Below are 17,503 nucleotides of genomic sequence, written 5' to 3' on the forward strand. Positions count from 1 at the left end.
GGGTTTTTCAGGGTTCAGTGCCTTGGCACCTACCCAAGCCCTCGCTCGATGTGTTCACGAACACGTCATCTCTTGGCTGGGGCTTTGTGACCAGTGCTCACCAGGGTGGTCAGGGGAGGTGGGGTCCGTCCTTCCGCCGGGCTCACAGCACGGTGCGGGAGTACACGGCAGTGTGGTTTTCACTTTGGAGGGTTCGGGTCGTCCACAGATCGACGATCCGGCTCCACTGGAACGGCTCCCCAATAATTACCTAAGTGTAGTTACAGGATGAGAGCTACGCTTGCAGTGGTTCATTGCTTGAGCCAAGGGGGTTCGATGCGGTCCTTTACTCCTGAGGGCTGGTTGCTTCGGGTGACTCATCTGCTGAGTTCTCAGGGTTTGGCTCTCCTGGCCGTTCACATCCGGGTGGTGTCCAATGTCTTGGCGGACAGCCTGTCCCAGTTCATTCTCCTGTCCACGGAATGGGTGGTTGATGCAGACTGTTGGCTCTGCCGGACGTTTGGACGCCCGGAGGTGGACCTCTTCGCGTTGGCATGGTCGAGGCCTCTTCCGGAATATGTGGTTCCGGTTCTTCTTTCCCCGCCAGTTCAGCTGTTGCTCCAGGTCCTTGCTCGCTTGGAGACTTACCACGGGAGAATTGTCCTCTTGGCCCCATCGTGGCCTTCCCAGTCTTGGTTTCAGGCGCTGCTTGCTCGGTGTCCAAAACCAGAGGTTTTCCTGTGGCTCCGCCTCTTTCAGCAAATCGGTGTGGTCCATTACAAGACGATTTGATGATTTGATCTTCTCTTTGAGTATTCGTGTTTGGTCTTTTTGACTCGAGCCTATCACCAATCTGTTTGGTGATTAGGTGGCTTCTTTGATGGTGTCCCACCGGCAGGCTTCGTCTCGGCGGCATTATGAAGTTTCCTGGCGTCCCTCCGATTCTTTTTGTCACTTCGTCGGTATACATAGCTTTCTGTTAAGGTTGTTTAATCCTTTCTCTCGGTGTTGTTTCAGGACCGTCATCTTATGCCGAATACTGTCGCTTCATATCATGCGGTGCATGTGGAGCTGTTGCAGCTTGCGTTCGGTATTGATGTTACTTCTGCTCCTTTTCGCAAGTTGTCTCGTGTGTTGTTTAACCACTGGCCTGTTCATGCGCCACTTGTGCCGTCTTTGTCTTTGGATCGGGTTCTCTCTTATCTATCTTCTCCTTAGTTTGGTTTGGCACCTTTGGTTCTGGATTGTTTTTCCAAAGTACTTTCCTTGTTGGCATTCGCCTCTGGGGGATGGGTTGGGGAGCTTCATGCTCTTCTCCGGCACAGGGGTTTCTGCACTTTTGGTCAAGGTGATAGGTTTGTTCGTTTGCAGCCATCTCCTTTTCCGGTGAAGAATGAGACCCGCTGCATTCTGGAGGGGTCCTTGGGTTGTTGATGCTTTGTTTGTCAGGCTGGGGGTGCATCATATGTTGTGTCCAGTTCCAGCTTTCCACTGTTGTTTGTGCGCCACGGCTTCTGTGACCGGGGACACGCTTTGGGTTGATCCGGTTTCCCTTCTTCCCTGTTCCAGGGTTCAGGTCTCTCCAGTCATCCGCAGCGTTATTCAGTCCAGCCAGCCTGTGGTCTATCTCCGTGCCCCATGACGTTCTTAAGTTTGCTGCGCTTTGTGCTCTTGTTGCCGTCTTTGATAACATGTCTTGGGCTGACATTCAGGTTTTTGACGGTCGAACAGGATACTGGCTGCACGCTACCTCGTAATTATTCCTGGGCCTAGTCGGGCCTGTGTCGCGTTGGGTCAGCGATTGCAGCCTGTTGTCTTGATTTTGAGTTGAGGTGCGAATGCCGACTGCCTCCCGGGTAAGTCCCTCTTGTTTTGTCTTTTGTGATGTAGCTCCGGGGAGCCGAAAAGGCTCCCCCCAGAACACCAGTGTTGAATATAATGAAACGTTATTTTTTGGGTGAGACCCAGGGACTCCTCTGCAACCCTCCCTCCCTTCCCCCGGTCAGCATTTTTTTCGTGCGTTTTAACATCCAGCCTTGAACTGAGGTGCGGTAGCCGGCGCGAGGGGTCTAGGCCTCCCTCTTCCCTCTTCTGGGGAGGGGAGAGCTGCGCAGACAAGGGTATGGCACGTGTGATGTCATGCTCGTTTTCAATTTGGGATTTCTGTCCACTCATTAGTTTTCAGTAGTAGTTTTAACCAGAATAGAGGTTTGTTTTGATGTGCTTACCTTTCTGGGTGCCTGGCTCGGTCAATGGCAGACATAAAAGGCTCCAAATCACATGTGCACTTCTATAGGCCATTGCTCCTCGTGCCTTTCTGAGGGGGGGCCAGGTTCTGGCTCGTGGTCCCCGGTAGGCCTAGAATTCCATTCACACTGATGCCAAAGTCTAGTAATATACATATCAGCTCAAATAGCTCCGCGGAGCTTCCAGGCCTCACCCAGAAAATGGCTCTTCATTACATTCAACACTGATTTTTTTTTTTCAGTTAAAATTTACATCTTATTTGCAGGCGATGAGTCACAATAACGTGGCTGAAGTATGTTGACCAGACAACACACTAGAAATTGAAGGGACGACGACGTTTCGGTCCGTCCTGGACCATTCACAATCGACTTGAGAATGGTCCAGGACGGACCGATACATCTTATTTAATTTGCATCTGAAGAACACCTTTAATTTTATTCTTATTTATTCATCAGGCGTGATGCATGGCGAACATTTAAAGCCCTGTTAAAGGTTCGCTTTATTAATGTCTCTCGGGAAGTGTTAGCTGTCATCTTCTTAATTGTTCTGCCCCTTGCATTTGTTGTTGCATCAATTGCCCTGGCTGGTTCTCAAGATATAGAAGTGTCAGATAAACCTCTTCAATTAGTCCCTGGTAAGTTGATTAATTTTTTTCTGTTTTGGTAGGTATTCCCAGTAAAGATACTTTGAATGCATAAACTTGTAAATTTTTGTTTTGTATTTTAACCGTCTTTTTACAATACAGATTGTTGTGCAATACCTCAACCATGTCTTATTCCTGCCTGAAAAATCTAGCCTTGAATGTAATGAAATACCCCTTTCTTTTGGACCACTCTAGAGCTCTTTTATTCAACAACTTAGAATCAACCAGACATTGAGAGACAACCTGGGCTATATGACTATTTGGCCAGGAGCAGCCTGGGGAATCAGAGTACAGTGTACCAAGAATGTCATGCCACAAAGCAAACAAGCACATTAAAAGAAGCCTCTACTTAGAATATTTGCAACCCTGATGATATCAATGGAAACTATATTACAGCAGTAAATCTCTCACTAGATACACTTCCAGATGGTTGGACAGGCAATCTTTGGTCTATAGTGGATATGGGACCTCTGTTCTTTTCACATGGAGGGGAGGGATTGCCTGGGGCTGATGGGTAGAATGAATTCTGCAATGAACGAATTGACCTTGCCCCATATAGTTCATTCAAGCGAGGACACACTGTACTGTATTTTATCTGTACATTACTTATTCTTTATTCTTATTAGTTAAGTGTTTGATATTTTATATCATTATTTTATGTATATATCAAATATATACATCAAATGTAAATGTTGATATGAAACATAATTCCACAATTTTAAATTGAGCCTGCAGCGAGGCTAGCATTGGTGAGCAGTGAATAGGTTGAAAGTTTGTCAAATGCTTCCATGCAATGAGTCAATTGAGAGATGTTATTGTTAATTATCCCATCATCTGCACTGTAATTTGCCTGTGTTATTAGCAAGATATCATACTGGAGCAATCATATTACTGAAGATTGTGGTATATTTTAAATAGTTGGAATACATTTACATTTGAGAACAATATGACCACACAGTGTAGCATGGTATGACTAAGCATTCATCAGCTGACTGGTATTGTACTTACCTTTCAACCCAGAATGTTGTGGGCAGAAAGTTCCTGTTCTGCCACCCACCCTCGCCCCCTAACTGCCGCTGCATCACCCTCCTTCCCTGCCTGCCAGCCCCACCTGCTCTGCTCACTCTCCTTTGCCTACCAACCAGCCATCCTCATCCTCTCTACCCACTCTCCTTTGCCTGCCAACCAGCCAACCAGCCAACCAGCCATCCTCACCCGCTCTGCCCACTCTCATTAGCCTGCCAACCAGCAACCGCTCCACCCTGCTTGCCTGCTGCCCCGCCCTGACCACTCTCCTTCCTGGGCCAGACAGTCCCGCTACACTGCCTGCCCCACCCTGCAACCCTGCCCTTCCTCCTTCCCTCCCAGCCAGCCAGCCCCACCCAACCTCCTTCCCTTCCTGCCAGCCTGCCTGGCAGGAAGTAGGAGAGGAAACGAAATCAGGAAGGAAGGAAATCAACCAACCAACCAGGTATGCCCACCCTGCCTCCATCCCTCCCTCCCTTCCTGCCTAACTGACTAGCTTCCTCCTTTCCTCCCTGCGTTCCTCCCTCATTCCCTACCTACCTCCCTCCCTCCCTCCCTCCCTCCCTCCCTCCCTCCCTCCCTCATTCCCTGCCTACGTCCCTCCCTCCCTCCCTCATTCCCTCCCTCCCTCATTCCCTGCCTACGTCCCTCCCTCCCTCCCTCATTCCCTCCCTCCCTCCCTCACCAGTTTGCTGAAGAATTTTGTTACTTTCACAAGTGAAATTATCTAAATAATTGTGATGGGTTGCAAGAGTTATAAGAAGTGGTGTACAAGGATTGTTAGGCCAGGTGTTTCACTTGTTTATCTCTCAGTGGTAAAGGGTAACATTTTATGTTCGGCGGACAAGTTGACCCGTAGTTTTGGAGATATTTTCTGTGAGGGAGCCTCTTTGGCTCCTTGGAGCTATTGAACTGATATACGATATATTAGTTTGGGGCATCAGTCAATTGGAGTTCGGCCTACTGGGAACCACGAGCCATAACCTGGCTCCCTCATAGAGGCACAGGGAGCAATGGCCTATGGAAACCCAAATGTGGTTGGGGGCATTTGCTGTCTGTAATCAACCAGGGTTAGGAACCCAGAAAGTTAGGCATAAAAAACAGACCCCACTTGGTAAGAAATTACAACCTAAGACCAAACAGAACTCTCCCAATCTAAATAAAGAAACATCATACACCGCCACCGCACCGCCCTACCCAGAAGGGTGAGGAGGAAGCCCCGGTCTCCCCGCGCCGGCTACTCACACCTCCAGTTCGTTGGCTGATGAGATATGGGGGCGGAAGTCATTTATGGTGTCGATTTCTTGGCAGTCTTTGTGGTGTTTTTCTGCTACTTGTGGTGTGGTGGCCAGGTGTAACTACAGTGACTACACACTGTAAGTACTAACCTTGGGTTCTAGGGTTCCCTTCTATAGAGCCTTCATGATCCCACTTCCATAGTGGTTCTTGCTGTTTGGCATTTACCCTGTCTTGGGGCCAGCTGGGGTTTTGTGGCCTTTGGCCTTGGGTAGGAAGTGGTGTTGTTGCTAGTTGGGGGTGCAAGGTGCTGCGCTGCCTGCTTTCCTACGCAGCGGCCATATTCCTGTTCCTTCTGGTGGCAGTGTACTTTTGCAAGGTTTTTCTTTTATTTTTCTGTGGGGAGCCCCTACAGCTCCCTGGAGCTTATCGGGCTAATGTATGTTATATTAGACCAGGATATTAGCCTTAGAGTTCAGACCTACCAGGGACCATGAGCCAGAACCTGGCTCCTTCAGAGAGGTTTCAGGGAGCAATGGCCCTGGAAAACCCCCTTGTGGTTGGGGTTTTTCCTTATTTGCTATCGACTGGGGTTAAGCACCCAGAAAAGTAGGCATAACAAAACAAACCCCACATGGTAAGAAACTAACAACAAAAAACGAACAGAGAGGTAGAACTCCCTACAATCCCAAGGAAACAAGCAAACAAGCAGCAAATGTAACACACTACTCCCATGCCACTCGTCCGCGCAGCTCTCCCCGGACCTCACCACACTGGCTGCAAAGCACTCTAGTTCGTAAGCTAATGTCAACTGGGACAGACGCTTTTCTGGCCTCAGTTTCCTAGGCGGTGTTTGCCTTCGTAGTGCTCACTGCTGTGTTTTTGTGTTGTTCGATGGCCAGATGTTCCTCATCAGTACCGGAGCTGCATGCACTTTGGGGCTTCCTTCCCTAAGCGCCCTGTGAGTACTGCCCCTACGTGACAGGGTTATCTTCCCTGGGGCATTCGGGAACCATTCCCATAGAGGTTCTTGCTGCTCGGCATTTGCCTCACCCTTGGGACCAGCTGGGGCTTGGGGCCCTTGTTTGGCCTTAGGTAGGGACTGGTATTGGGCTGGTTAGGGCGTCAAGGTGTTGCGTGGCCTGCCACCTAAGCGGCGACCGGTTCCTGTTGCCTCTGGGAACGATGTACTTTTGCAGGGTTTTTCTCTGGATTTTATTTTCATTTGCCTGGTGGGGGTCTGCCTAGTGTGGTTATAGTTTCACTGGTAGTGTTTGGTGGCCCTCTGCTAGACCCCCGTGATTGTACACGTTGCAGGGGTTTTCAGTGTTGCATCTACCCCTTGTTAGCTATGGGTGTTTCACCAGTTAGCAACACCTTGCCTGGGCTTCCCATAGCAGTCAGCCTACGGGCCCTGGAAAAACCCTGTCGGGGCTCAGTGGACTATAGGATGTGTCTTCTGGGTTCCATCCCATCTTATGCGGGTTCGTTGGTTGCTGTGCCCTTGTCTCCGGGTGACAGTCGCCACTTTTATCTCTGTCATGCTGCCTGTTGGGTCACTGACACCTTGACCCGGAGTCTTGCGTGCTCACTTGGCGCCTTCTTCGTCTGGCCAGCGTGGTGCTCTCTGCCCATGTGTCGGCACTTTGTCTTTTTCTTTTCTTTATTTTATTTTTTCAATTTTAATTACATGAATATATGTATGTTTTTATACATTTTGTGTGTAATTACCTAAGTGTAATTACCTAAGTGTAGTTACAGGATGAGAGCTACGCTCGTGGTGTCCCGTCTTCCCAGCACTCTTTGTCATATAACGCTTTGAAACTACTGACGGTCTTGGCCTCCACCACCTTCTCACTTAACTTGTTCCAACCGTCTACCACTCTATTTGCGAAGGTGAATTTTCTTATATTTCTTCGGCATCTGTGTTTAGCTAGTTTAAATCTATGACCTCTTGTTCTTGAAGTGCCAGGTCTCAGGAAATCTTCCCTGTCGATTTTATCAATTCCTGTTACTATTTTGTATGTAGTGATCATATCACCTCTTTTTCTTCTGTCTTCTAGTTTTGGCATGTTTAATGCTTCCAACCTCTCCTCGTAGCTCTTGCCCTTCAGTTCTGGGAACCACTTCGTAGCATGTCTTTGCACCTTTTCCAGTTTGTTGATGTGCTTCTTAAGATATGGGCACCACACAACAACTGCATATTCTAGCTTTGGCCTAACAAAAGTCATGAACAATTTCTTTAGTATATCGCCATCCATGTATTTAAATGCAATTCTGAAGCTAGAAAGCATCGCATAGGCTCCTTGCACAATATTCTTTATGTGGTCCTCAGGTGATAGTTTTCTATCTAGAACCACCCCTAGATCTCTTTCTTTATCAGAATTCTTTATAGATTTCTCACATAATATATAGGTTGTATGGGGTCTATGTTCTCCTATTCCACATTCCATAACATGACATTTATTAACATTAAATTCCATTTGCCAGGTGGTGCTCCATATACTTATTTTGTCCAGGTCTTCTTGAAGGGCATGACAATCATCTAAGTTTCTTATCTTCCCTATTATCTTAGCATCATCAGCAAACATGTTCATGTAATTGTGTATTCCCACTGGTAGATCATTTATGTAGACACTGTACATTACCGGTGCAAGAACTGAACCCTGAGGTACTCCACTCGTGACATTCCTCCAATCCGATACCTTGCCTCTGATTATGGCCCTCATTTTTCTGTCAGTTAGGAAATTTTTCATCCATGTTAGTAGCTTACTTGTCACTCCTCCAATATGTTCCAGTTTCCAGAACAACCTCATATGGGGAACTCTGTTGAAAGCCTTTTTTAGGTCCAGATAGATGCAGTCAACCCAACCATCTCTTTCCTGTAAAATCTCTGTGGCTCGATCATAAAAACTGAGCAAGTTCGTTACACAGGATCTTCCAGATCGAAAACCATACTGTCTGTCTGATATTATATCGTTTTCCTCCAAGTTTTCTACCCATTTAATTTTAATTATTTTTTCCAATATTTTGACTATTACACTGTGATATAATACAGCTGCAGACACCAGACATTGTTGCACTCACGGAGACAAAACTTGAAGATGCTATTTTAAATGAGGTCATATTCCCAAGGGGCTACTCAATTTGGAGATGGGACAGAAAAATCAGGAAAGGCGGTGGCGTTGCTGTGCTGGTGAAAGAACACCTAAAGGTGAACGAAATAGTGACTGCCAATCCACAAGAAGTTGACATAATAGCACTAGAGATCTGCCATGAGGATGATAAACTAATGATCATAAATGCATATAGTCCACCGCTAAGCAGCACATGGTCAAAGGAGGAGCTAGATAGTAGACGAGAAGGTCTTATAACAATAATGAGAGAGATCATAGCGAGAGCGGATAACGATAGTTCACGACTGTTGATAGTCGGCGACTTCAACTTGAAATCCATAGACTGGGAAGCATGTCAAGCTAGAACAGAAGATTTCTGGACCTGTAAATTTGTAGACCTCATCCTGGAAACATTCTTGTATCAACATGTTAAACAAGCTACGAGGATGAGTAAAGGGGATGTTCCCTCCATGCTAGATTTGATATTTACCAGGAAGGAGGAAGAAATATTTGACATTCAGTACCTTCCTCCCTTGGGTAAAAGTGACCATGTCTTTTTGGGAATAAAGTATGCAATGCTTTATAATCTGGAAGAAAATATGACGGTCGATGCAATTGAAAAACCTGACTTTAGGAGAGGACATTATGGCAACCTTAGAAATTTTTTTAGTGAGTATAATTGGACAGACTTGTTGCTAGGCAAGGAAGTGAATGAGATGTATGTCAGGTTTTGTGAAATATATGATAAAGGCACAAAAAAATTTATACCAAAACAGAGAAGCAGAACTAGGAAACAGGATTGGTTCAACAGAAAGTGCGAGAGGGCCAGAGACCAAAAGACACAAAAATGGAATCAATACAGGAAGAGGCCGAACCCCCAAACATACCAGCGATACAAAGATGCGAGAAACAACTACACGGCATTGAGGAGAGAGGCAGAAAGAAATTTTAAAAAAGGGATTGCAAACAAATGTAAAACAGAACCATGTCTATTCTATAAATTCATAAACAATAAATTGCAGGTAAAGGATAATATTCAGAGGTTGAAAATGGGAAATAGATTCACCGAATGTGAAAAGGAAATGTGTGAAACATTAAACGAAAAGTTCCAAAGTGTACAAAATGAAATCTTCAGGGAACCAGATACAATAAGAATTCCAGAGAACAACAAAGAGCACATAGAGGTGTCTAGAGACGAAGTGGAAAAAATGCTCAAGGAGCTAAATAAGAACAAAGCAGTTGGTCCAGATGGAGTTTCACCATGGGTTCTGAGAGAATGTGCACCTGAGCTCAGCATTCCTCTTCAACTGATTTTTCAGGAATCCCTGTTTACAGGAGTTGTAGCTGATGTGTGGAAAAAGGCTAACATAGTTCCAATCTACAAAAGTGGAAGCAGGGAAGACCCCCTTAATTATAGACCGGTATCATTGACAAGTGTAATAGTCAAAATATTGGAAAAAATAATTAAATCTAAATGGGTAGAATACCTGGAGAGAAATGATATAATATCAGACAGACAGTATGGTTTTCGATCTGGAAGATCCTGCGTATCGAATTTACTCAGTTTCTATGATCGAGCAACAGAGATATTACAGGAAAGAGATGGTTGGGTTGACTGCATCTATCTGGACCTAAAAAAGGCTTTCGACAGAGTTCCACATAAGAGGTTGTTCTGGAAACTGGAAAATATTGGAGGAGTGACAGGTACACTTCTAACATGGATGAAAAATTTTCTGACTGATAGAAAAATGAGGGCTGTGATCAGAGGCAATGTATCGGACTGAAGAAATGTCACAAGTGGAGAACCACAGGGTTCAGTTCTTGCACCAGTGATGTTTATTGTCTACATAAATGATCTACCAGTTGGTATACAGAATTATGTGAACATGTTTGCTGATGATGCTAAGATAATAGGAAGGATAAGAAACTTAGATGATTGTCATGCCCATCAAGAAGACCTGGACAAAATAAGTACAGGGAGTGCCACTTGGCAAATGGAATTTAATGTTAATAAATGCCATGTTATGGAATGTGGAATAGGAGAACATAGACCCCACACAACCTATATATTATGTGAGAAATCTTTAAAGAATTCTGATAAAGAAAGAGATCTAGGGGTGGTTCCAGATAGAAAACTATCACCTGAGGACCACATAAAGAATATTGTGCGAGGAGCCTATGCCACACTTTCTAACTTCAGAATTGCTTTTAAATACATGGATGGCGATATACTAAAGAAATTGTTCACGACTTTTGTTAGGCCAAAGCTATAATATGCAGCAGTTGTGTGGTGCCCATATCTTAAGAAGCACATCAACAAACTGGAAAAGGTGCAAAGACATGCTACTAAGTGGCTCCCAGAACTGAAGGGCAAGAGCTACGAGGAGAGGTTAGAGGCATTAAATATGCCAAAACTAGAACACAGAAGAAAAAGAGGTGATATGATCACTACAAACAAACAGGAACCCTCAAGCTAGAGGAGGAGCAGGCAGAATGTATCCATCCTCCTGTTTGACATAGGCCTAGGCCTAAGGTCTAGTCTTCAGTGCGCCAAATAGGTGAGCTACAGCGTTATTAAGTGTGCACTGCCCCTCCTACCAACTGTGGTAGGCCCTGGATGTGTGGATTGGCCAGAAATTAAGGCAGTAATTGTTAATGTGGTAATATCGAGGCCTGGTGAGGGGAGAGTAGTGGGGTAGGTGAGCCGCCCCAGAGTACCTGGAGCCTTGGGCACCACGCGCATGAAAAATAGTCTTTGTGCCCTCCCTACCCAAGGTCACGGTTTGTGTGTGCGACTAGTGTGTTTACATGAGAGACTGCCAGGACACCCCATATAGTTCCCCTACACTACGTGTGAGTGTAAACCTTGTGCCTTGTAGGTGTCTATATGTACATGTGTCTGTGTAGGGCAGAGTGCAGTGCTGAAAACATACCACCCAAGTGACATGAAGTGAGCCGCAGCAAATAGATGGCTGTTGACAAGAGGAGTAAGACTTTGTGACAAGTGACCATGGCTGGTGTGCATGCCCGGAAACCATACCGCCCCCCCCCCCCCCCCCCGCCGGGGGCCCTCGGGTGCTGATCACCACCAGGGGCCCTCCGGTGAAGATCCCAACCAGGGGCCCTCCGGTGAAGATCCCAACCCGGGGCTCTCCAACAGTACTGGTATAGGTGGCTCTACAACAGACGATGAAGGTTACTGCCTAGTCCAAGGCAGAAGTGGCAAGAGACGGGATAAGTTACGGCGACAGGGTGAGCAGCAACAGCAACCTCAACAACAACAACGACAAGACGAAGACAGTGAGTGGCACACCCTAATCTTTCCTGCAATGGGATTTACAGCAGCAGAGAAGTTCAGATGGATTGTTGAGGCCGCCCGCGCCCACAGAGCAGAGAATCGCATAGAGAGCAGGTGTGTAGGTGGCAATGTTAGTGCACAGGTGCAGGGTTACTGTGCCCTGAAGTACTTAACAGAGACCAGTCTTGAGTATCAAGGTAAGAATGTTAAATTGTTGGAAGCAAACCCACAGACAAGACAAACTAAAATTATAATTAAGAACTATAGTATTCATGTTGACGTGGATTTTCTCAAGGACCATGAACAGATTGTTTGGGTCGAGCGCAACACTGGACCAGGGGGACTGGCCAAAAAATCAAGCAATTGCTCTGTGGAAGGGAGACCTGCCCCAAGTCATTAAAGTTCCAGGCATGAGGGAGTGCAAAGTAGAGAGGTATATTGGCAGCCCGTCCTTGTGTGGCAACTGTCAACGGTGGGATCACAGAACGTGGCAATGTGATCGCCCAATTAGGTGTGGGTGTTGCAGTGGCTCTCACGACACCAAGCAGTGTTTGGCTAAGCTTAAACCGGGTGGGGGTGACGGGGTAACACCTAAATGTGCCAACTGCAAGTGACCCCACCATGCTTGGAACAGGTATTGCAGCGCGAGGCCTACATGGCGGGGCTCGAAACCACCGAATCCAACCACAGGTGGACCAGTGAACGGGGGCGGGAATTGCACCGTTAACAGTACTACAGCAAGCCAGGGTCCAGTTCAGGGACCAGCCCAGGGTCCAGCTCACAGTAGACCGACAACAGTCTGGAGTAGTGATCACTCAGTGAACAGGGGTACCCAGGGTGGGGGGGGGGGGGGAATCAGGCGTGGGGCGGGGGCGGTGTAGCCAGCCACCACCGCTCCCCCATCCCTTTGGCCTTCCCACCTCTTCCCCCTCCAGGGAACCCACCTACCCACACCTCAATCTCTACCCACGGTGTCACACCACCACCACCACCACCACCACCTACCCTCCCAATCCATACCAATGAATCAGACCCCTCCACTGTCTCCCATCTGCCTCCCCATCCAGGCACTCCTGACCCCCAGGAGGTCGTCACTCAGGTTTGTGTTACAGCAATATTAGACCGTATGATAAGATCTCATCCAGTCGTCCACCAAATATTACAAAAGCAGACAGAACTTGAGAAAGCCCTCTGCCAGATTAAGACGACTCAGGAACAAATCCTCCAAATCCTGCAACGGCAGAGTCTATCAAGTGGAGGTCCTGCCAGCCAGAGCCTGGTGCAAGATGATGCAACACATACTGCCGAGGTACGTCAGCAGACACAACCAGGACACCAGCACACCAGTGCACACAGTAACACCAGTGCACACAGTGACACCAGTGCACACAGTAACACCAGTGCACACAGTAACACCAGTGTACACAGTAACGCCAGTACACGCAGTAACACCAGTGTACACAGTAACACCAGTGCACACAGTAACACCAGTACACACAGTAACACCAGTGTACACAGTAACGCCAGTGCACACAGTAACACCAGTGTACACAGTAACGCCAGTACACACAGTGACACCAGTGCACACAGTAACACCAGTGCACACAGTAACACCAGTGCACACAGTAACACCAGTGCACACAGTAACACCAGTGCACACAGTAACACCAGTGCACACAGTAACACCAGTGTACACAGTAACACCAGTGCACACAGTAACACCAGTGCACACAGTAACACCAGTGCACACAGTGACACCAGTGCACACAGTAACACCAGTGCACACAGTAACACCAGTGCACACAGTAACACCAGTGCACACAGTAACACCAGTGTACACAGTAACACCAGTGCACACAGTAACACCAGTACACACAGTAACACCAGTGTACACAGTAACACCAGTGCACACAGTAACACCAGTGCACACAGTAACACCAGTGCACACAGTAACACCAGTGTACACAGTAACACCAGTACACGCAGTAACACCAGTGTACACAGTAACACCAGTGCACACAGTAACACCAGTACACACAGTAACACCAGTGCACACAGTAACACCAGTACACACAGTAACACCAGTGTACACAGTAACACCAGTGCACACAGTAACACCAGTGTACACAGTAACACCAGTGCACACAGTAACACCAGTGCACACAGTAACACCAGTGCACACAGTAACACCAGTACACACAGTGACACCAGTGCACACAGTAACACCAGTACACACAGTAACACCAGTGTACACAGTAACACCAGTGCACACAGTAACGCCAGTGCACACAGTGACACCAGTACACACAGTAACACCAAACACCATGGAATACACGATGACACATGTGAACATAATAATTACACACGTGCAACTGATGACAAACAACCTCAAAATGGATAATCACAATGAACAACATCTCACTATACTGCAATGGAACTGTAATGGAGTTTGCAATAGAATTAATGACATCATACAGTACATCCGTGAACACCAAACTGACGTCATAGTGCTACAGAAGACGATGGTAGGTGATGACTTCAACCCAAGGTTCAGCGGTTATCGCAAGTTCTCCCTGCCCCATGGGGAAAGAAAACGGGGTCTCATCACTTTTGTAAATAACAACATTCCCGCACAGATTATTGATGACCTGCACATGGGGGATGAGTTTGAATCACTGGGAGTAACCCTTTACTTAAACAATAATGCCCTACATACAATCAATCTATATGTGCCACAGAGTAAACTTGACCTTGACACACTGCCTGAATTTGTTAATGAAGAACCTACCCTGCTGGTCGGTGACCTGAATGCCAGACACCCACACTTTGGTGCCAAGTGTCATCAGCCCAATGTCAATGGACGGAAACTGTCACTCTTTGTCAGGGGAAGTGAAAACCTTAGAGTCCTGGGTGATGAACAGCCAACTCACCTCAGAGGAGGAAGATTAGACTATGCTCTCCTGCTGAATGCACAGGACACAGATGCCAGTACACACATTGTGCACAGTTTATGTAGTGACCATTGGGCACTGATTACCACCGTCGACATGAGCAAGAGAAGGAAAGAGACAAATAAAAGAAAAAGGTTATCACTCAGACCAGATATGAGGCCGCACTTCATAAACAGGATGAGTGACTGGTTCACGGAATACCAAATCCCAGAAGACATTGACACATTTGTTGATGACCTTAATCACCAAACTGAGAGCTGTCTAAGAGTTCCGCGCCGTACGCCTGGGCGAAGTAACCCTCAGCGGAAGAAAATAAAATGGTATGAGAAGGATTACATAAAGATGCTTAACTCAAATGTGCGAGACATGAGTAGAGAGTACCGGAGACATCCCACTGAAAGTAACCAAGAGCTCTTCTTGGTTATCTTCGGCTCTTCGAGTCTGGTCTTATGATGTGGGTGTATCACCATCTCTATGGTGATCAGGTGGCTTCGTTGATGGTGTCCCACCTGCGAGCTTTGTTTCGGTGACAGTATGACGTTCCTGGCTTTTCTATTCGCCATGTTCTTGTTCTTCGTAGGTTGTCTTCTCTTTCGCATTGGGTTCTCTTGTCCTTTCCTGGGTTTTCAAGACCGTTAATAGATGCTTATTACTGTCGCCTCATATAGTTTGGCACTGAAGGAGCCGCTCTGGCTTGCATTCGGGGTGGACGTCACATCCGCCCCTGTTCTGTACACTTTCTCGTGTTTTGTTTCACCTCCGGCCTGCTCATGCACCGCCTAAGCCATCCTAGTACTTGATCAGGGTGCCCTCTTATCTTCCTCTCCTCAGTTTGTGGTAGCCCCTTCGGTTCAAGATTGTTTTTCAAAGGCCATATTTTGTTGGCATGGACCTCTGCGGGTCGGGTCGGGGGAGCTTTTGGCTCTATTCCGGCGCAGGGGTTCCTGCTCTTTTGGTACTGGTGGTAGGTTTGTACGTTTGCAGCCTTTCTCCGTCCATCTGGCGATGGTAGAGACGGCTGCTTTCCGGAGGGGTCCTTGGGTTACTCATGCTTGGTTGGTTCGGCCGGGGGTACGTCATGTGTTGTCCGGTAGCGGCTCTTTCGTCTTACCTGTGAGTCGTGACTGGGGATGCTCTTTGGGTTGATGAGGTTCCCGTCGTTCCATGTTTCAGGGCTCGGGTCCCCCAGGTTGTCCTCAGGGTTCTTAAGTCTACCAGCCTGCCATCTATCCTTGCACCCGTGCTGTTCGGATGTTTGCAGCTTTTGCTGCTGTGTTGGTGACATCTTGGATTCATTTCGGGCGAGAGGATTTGGAGGTCGCACAGGTTCCTGGCCGTCCGTTCTTTTGTGAACTTGTCTGCTCCTGTGCATTATTGTGTTGCTTTGGGTAGCAGGTTGCAGCCTGTTGTCTCGACTTCGCGTTGCGGAGTTTGTGGCGGGACGCCTCCCGAGTCAACCCTTTCGTTTCCTTCTCTTTGGGTATGAAGCTCCAGGGAGCCATAGGGGCTCCCCACAGAAAACCAGCGTTGAATGTAATGAAACGCACTTTCCTGGGTGAGCCCCGGAGGCTCCCTGGCAACCCTCCTTCCCACCGTTCGGCGTTTTTTTCACGTTGGTTGAGGCTTAGCTTCCAAACTGATGCTAGGCAGCCGGTGCGGTGAGGTCCGGGCCCCCCCCCTCCTCCTCTCAGGGTGAGGAGGTCTGCGCGAACAAGCGGCGCGGCAGTAAAGTGTGATGTTTGCTTGTTTCCTTGGGATTGTAGGGAGTTTCTACCTCTCTGTTCAGTTTTTTGTTTTAGTTTCTTATCATGTGGGATTTGTTTTGTTATGCCTACCTTTCTGGGTGCCTAACCCTGGTCAGTGGCAGATAAGGAAAAACCCCTAACCAAAAGGGTTTTTCCAGGGTCATTGCTTCCTGAAACCTCTCTGAAGGGGCCAGGTTCTGGCGCTGGTACCTGGTAGGTCTGAACTCCATAGCTAATGTCCCAGTCTATTATAACATACATTAGCCCGATAAGCTCCAGGGGAGTCTCCGGGGCTCACCCAGAAAATGGCGTTTCATTATATTCAACGCTTTTTTTTTGAGCCTGTGGGTGACAAAGGAGCTTAGGGTTAAGTGAAACATTTGCATAGTCATTTGGCAGTTTCATTGCTTCATTTTCTATGAACCTTGCAATTGTATGTATTGCATCATTTATTTCATGGATACCTTCTTAGTGCCACAGCTCTCTGTGCCTCTGGCTCTGGTCCGCAATAGGTTATACAGTACTTTTATAGCTGATGTGACTGCACGGAAAGCCATCTCAGTGGCTTGACGGAGCTCAGCTGAGCTTAGCGCAGCTACCAGAAAGCCCTCCAGAAAATTCCAAAAAAGTCAACCTCTTTTCTACTAGTCACACATTTAAAACATTAAGCTTTGTAAACATGTTAGATCAAAAAATTATTTCTTTCTTCCAGAAATATACGGTCCGAAACTTGGTGGTGCACTACTGCATAATTCTTCAGAACATGAGTTGACATCTATAGAATCAACCTTTAAATCAATGAATATGACAGTTGATATCTTCTCCGGCAACTATTCAGAAATTCTTAACCTATCTGTGCATATGGGTGCTCTCGATGTTAAGCGCTTTCCATTTACCACGTAAGTTATTGGGATATTTTTTCCAGTACATCTTTTATTATGTCTAAAGACTTGTACTTATTCAATCAGTCTCAACTGTAACAGTATGTAATAAACAAAAAGTTACACATATAATTATTGAATAATCCTATTATTTAGTTTCATGAAGTTTCCATTTTCTTGTTCATATACTCTTGATATTTCAGGAATCCTGAGACAGCAGACTTGACTCTTCTATTTAATGACACATATGCGCACTCCATTCCAATTCTCGTTAACCTTGTCAATAATGCTATAATGAGGTTAGTGTTTTTGCATTTTTGTTATGCTATATTTGTATCATTTCTCATGGTGATATATCTGAAAGCTTGTATTCTTTTTCTG

General features: G+C 46.7%; 1 protein-coding gene across 1 annotated transcript in view; it reads left to right on the forward strand.

The window, feature by feature from the left end:
- The window catches only part of LOC123773774 (cholesterol transporter ABCA5), a 567,017-nt gene that overhangs the window by 326,226 nt on the left and 223,288 nt on the right, over positions 1-17,503 (forward strand). The window contains exons 20-22 of the mRNA XM_045767705.2: positions 2,682-2,860; positions 16,954-17,140; positions 17,326-17,421. Coding sequence (XP_045623661.1) covers positions 2,682-2,860; positions 16,954-17,140; positions 17,326-17,421 — 462 coding nt within the window. The remainder of the gene's footprint in view (positions 1-2,681; positions 2,861-16,953; positions 17,141-17,325; positions 17,422-17,503) is intronic.

This window comes from Procambarus clarkii, chromosome 72 (assembly GCF_040958095.1).
Source record: "Procambarus clarkii isolate CNS0578487 chromosome 72, FALCON_Pclarkii_2.0, whole genome shotgun sequence".
In the NCBI taxonomy this organism is placed as follows: Eukaryota; Metazoa; Arthropoda; class Malacostraca; order Decapoda; family Cambaridae; genus Procambarus; species Procambarus clarkii.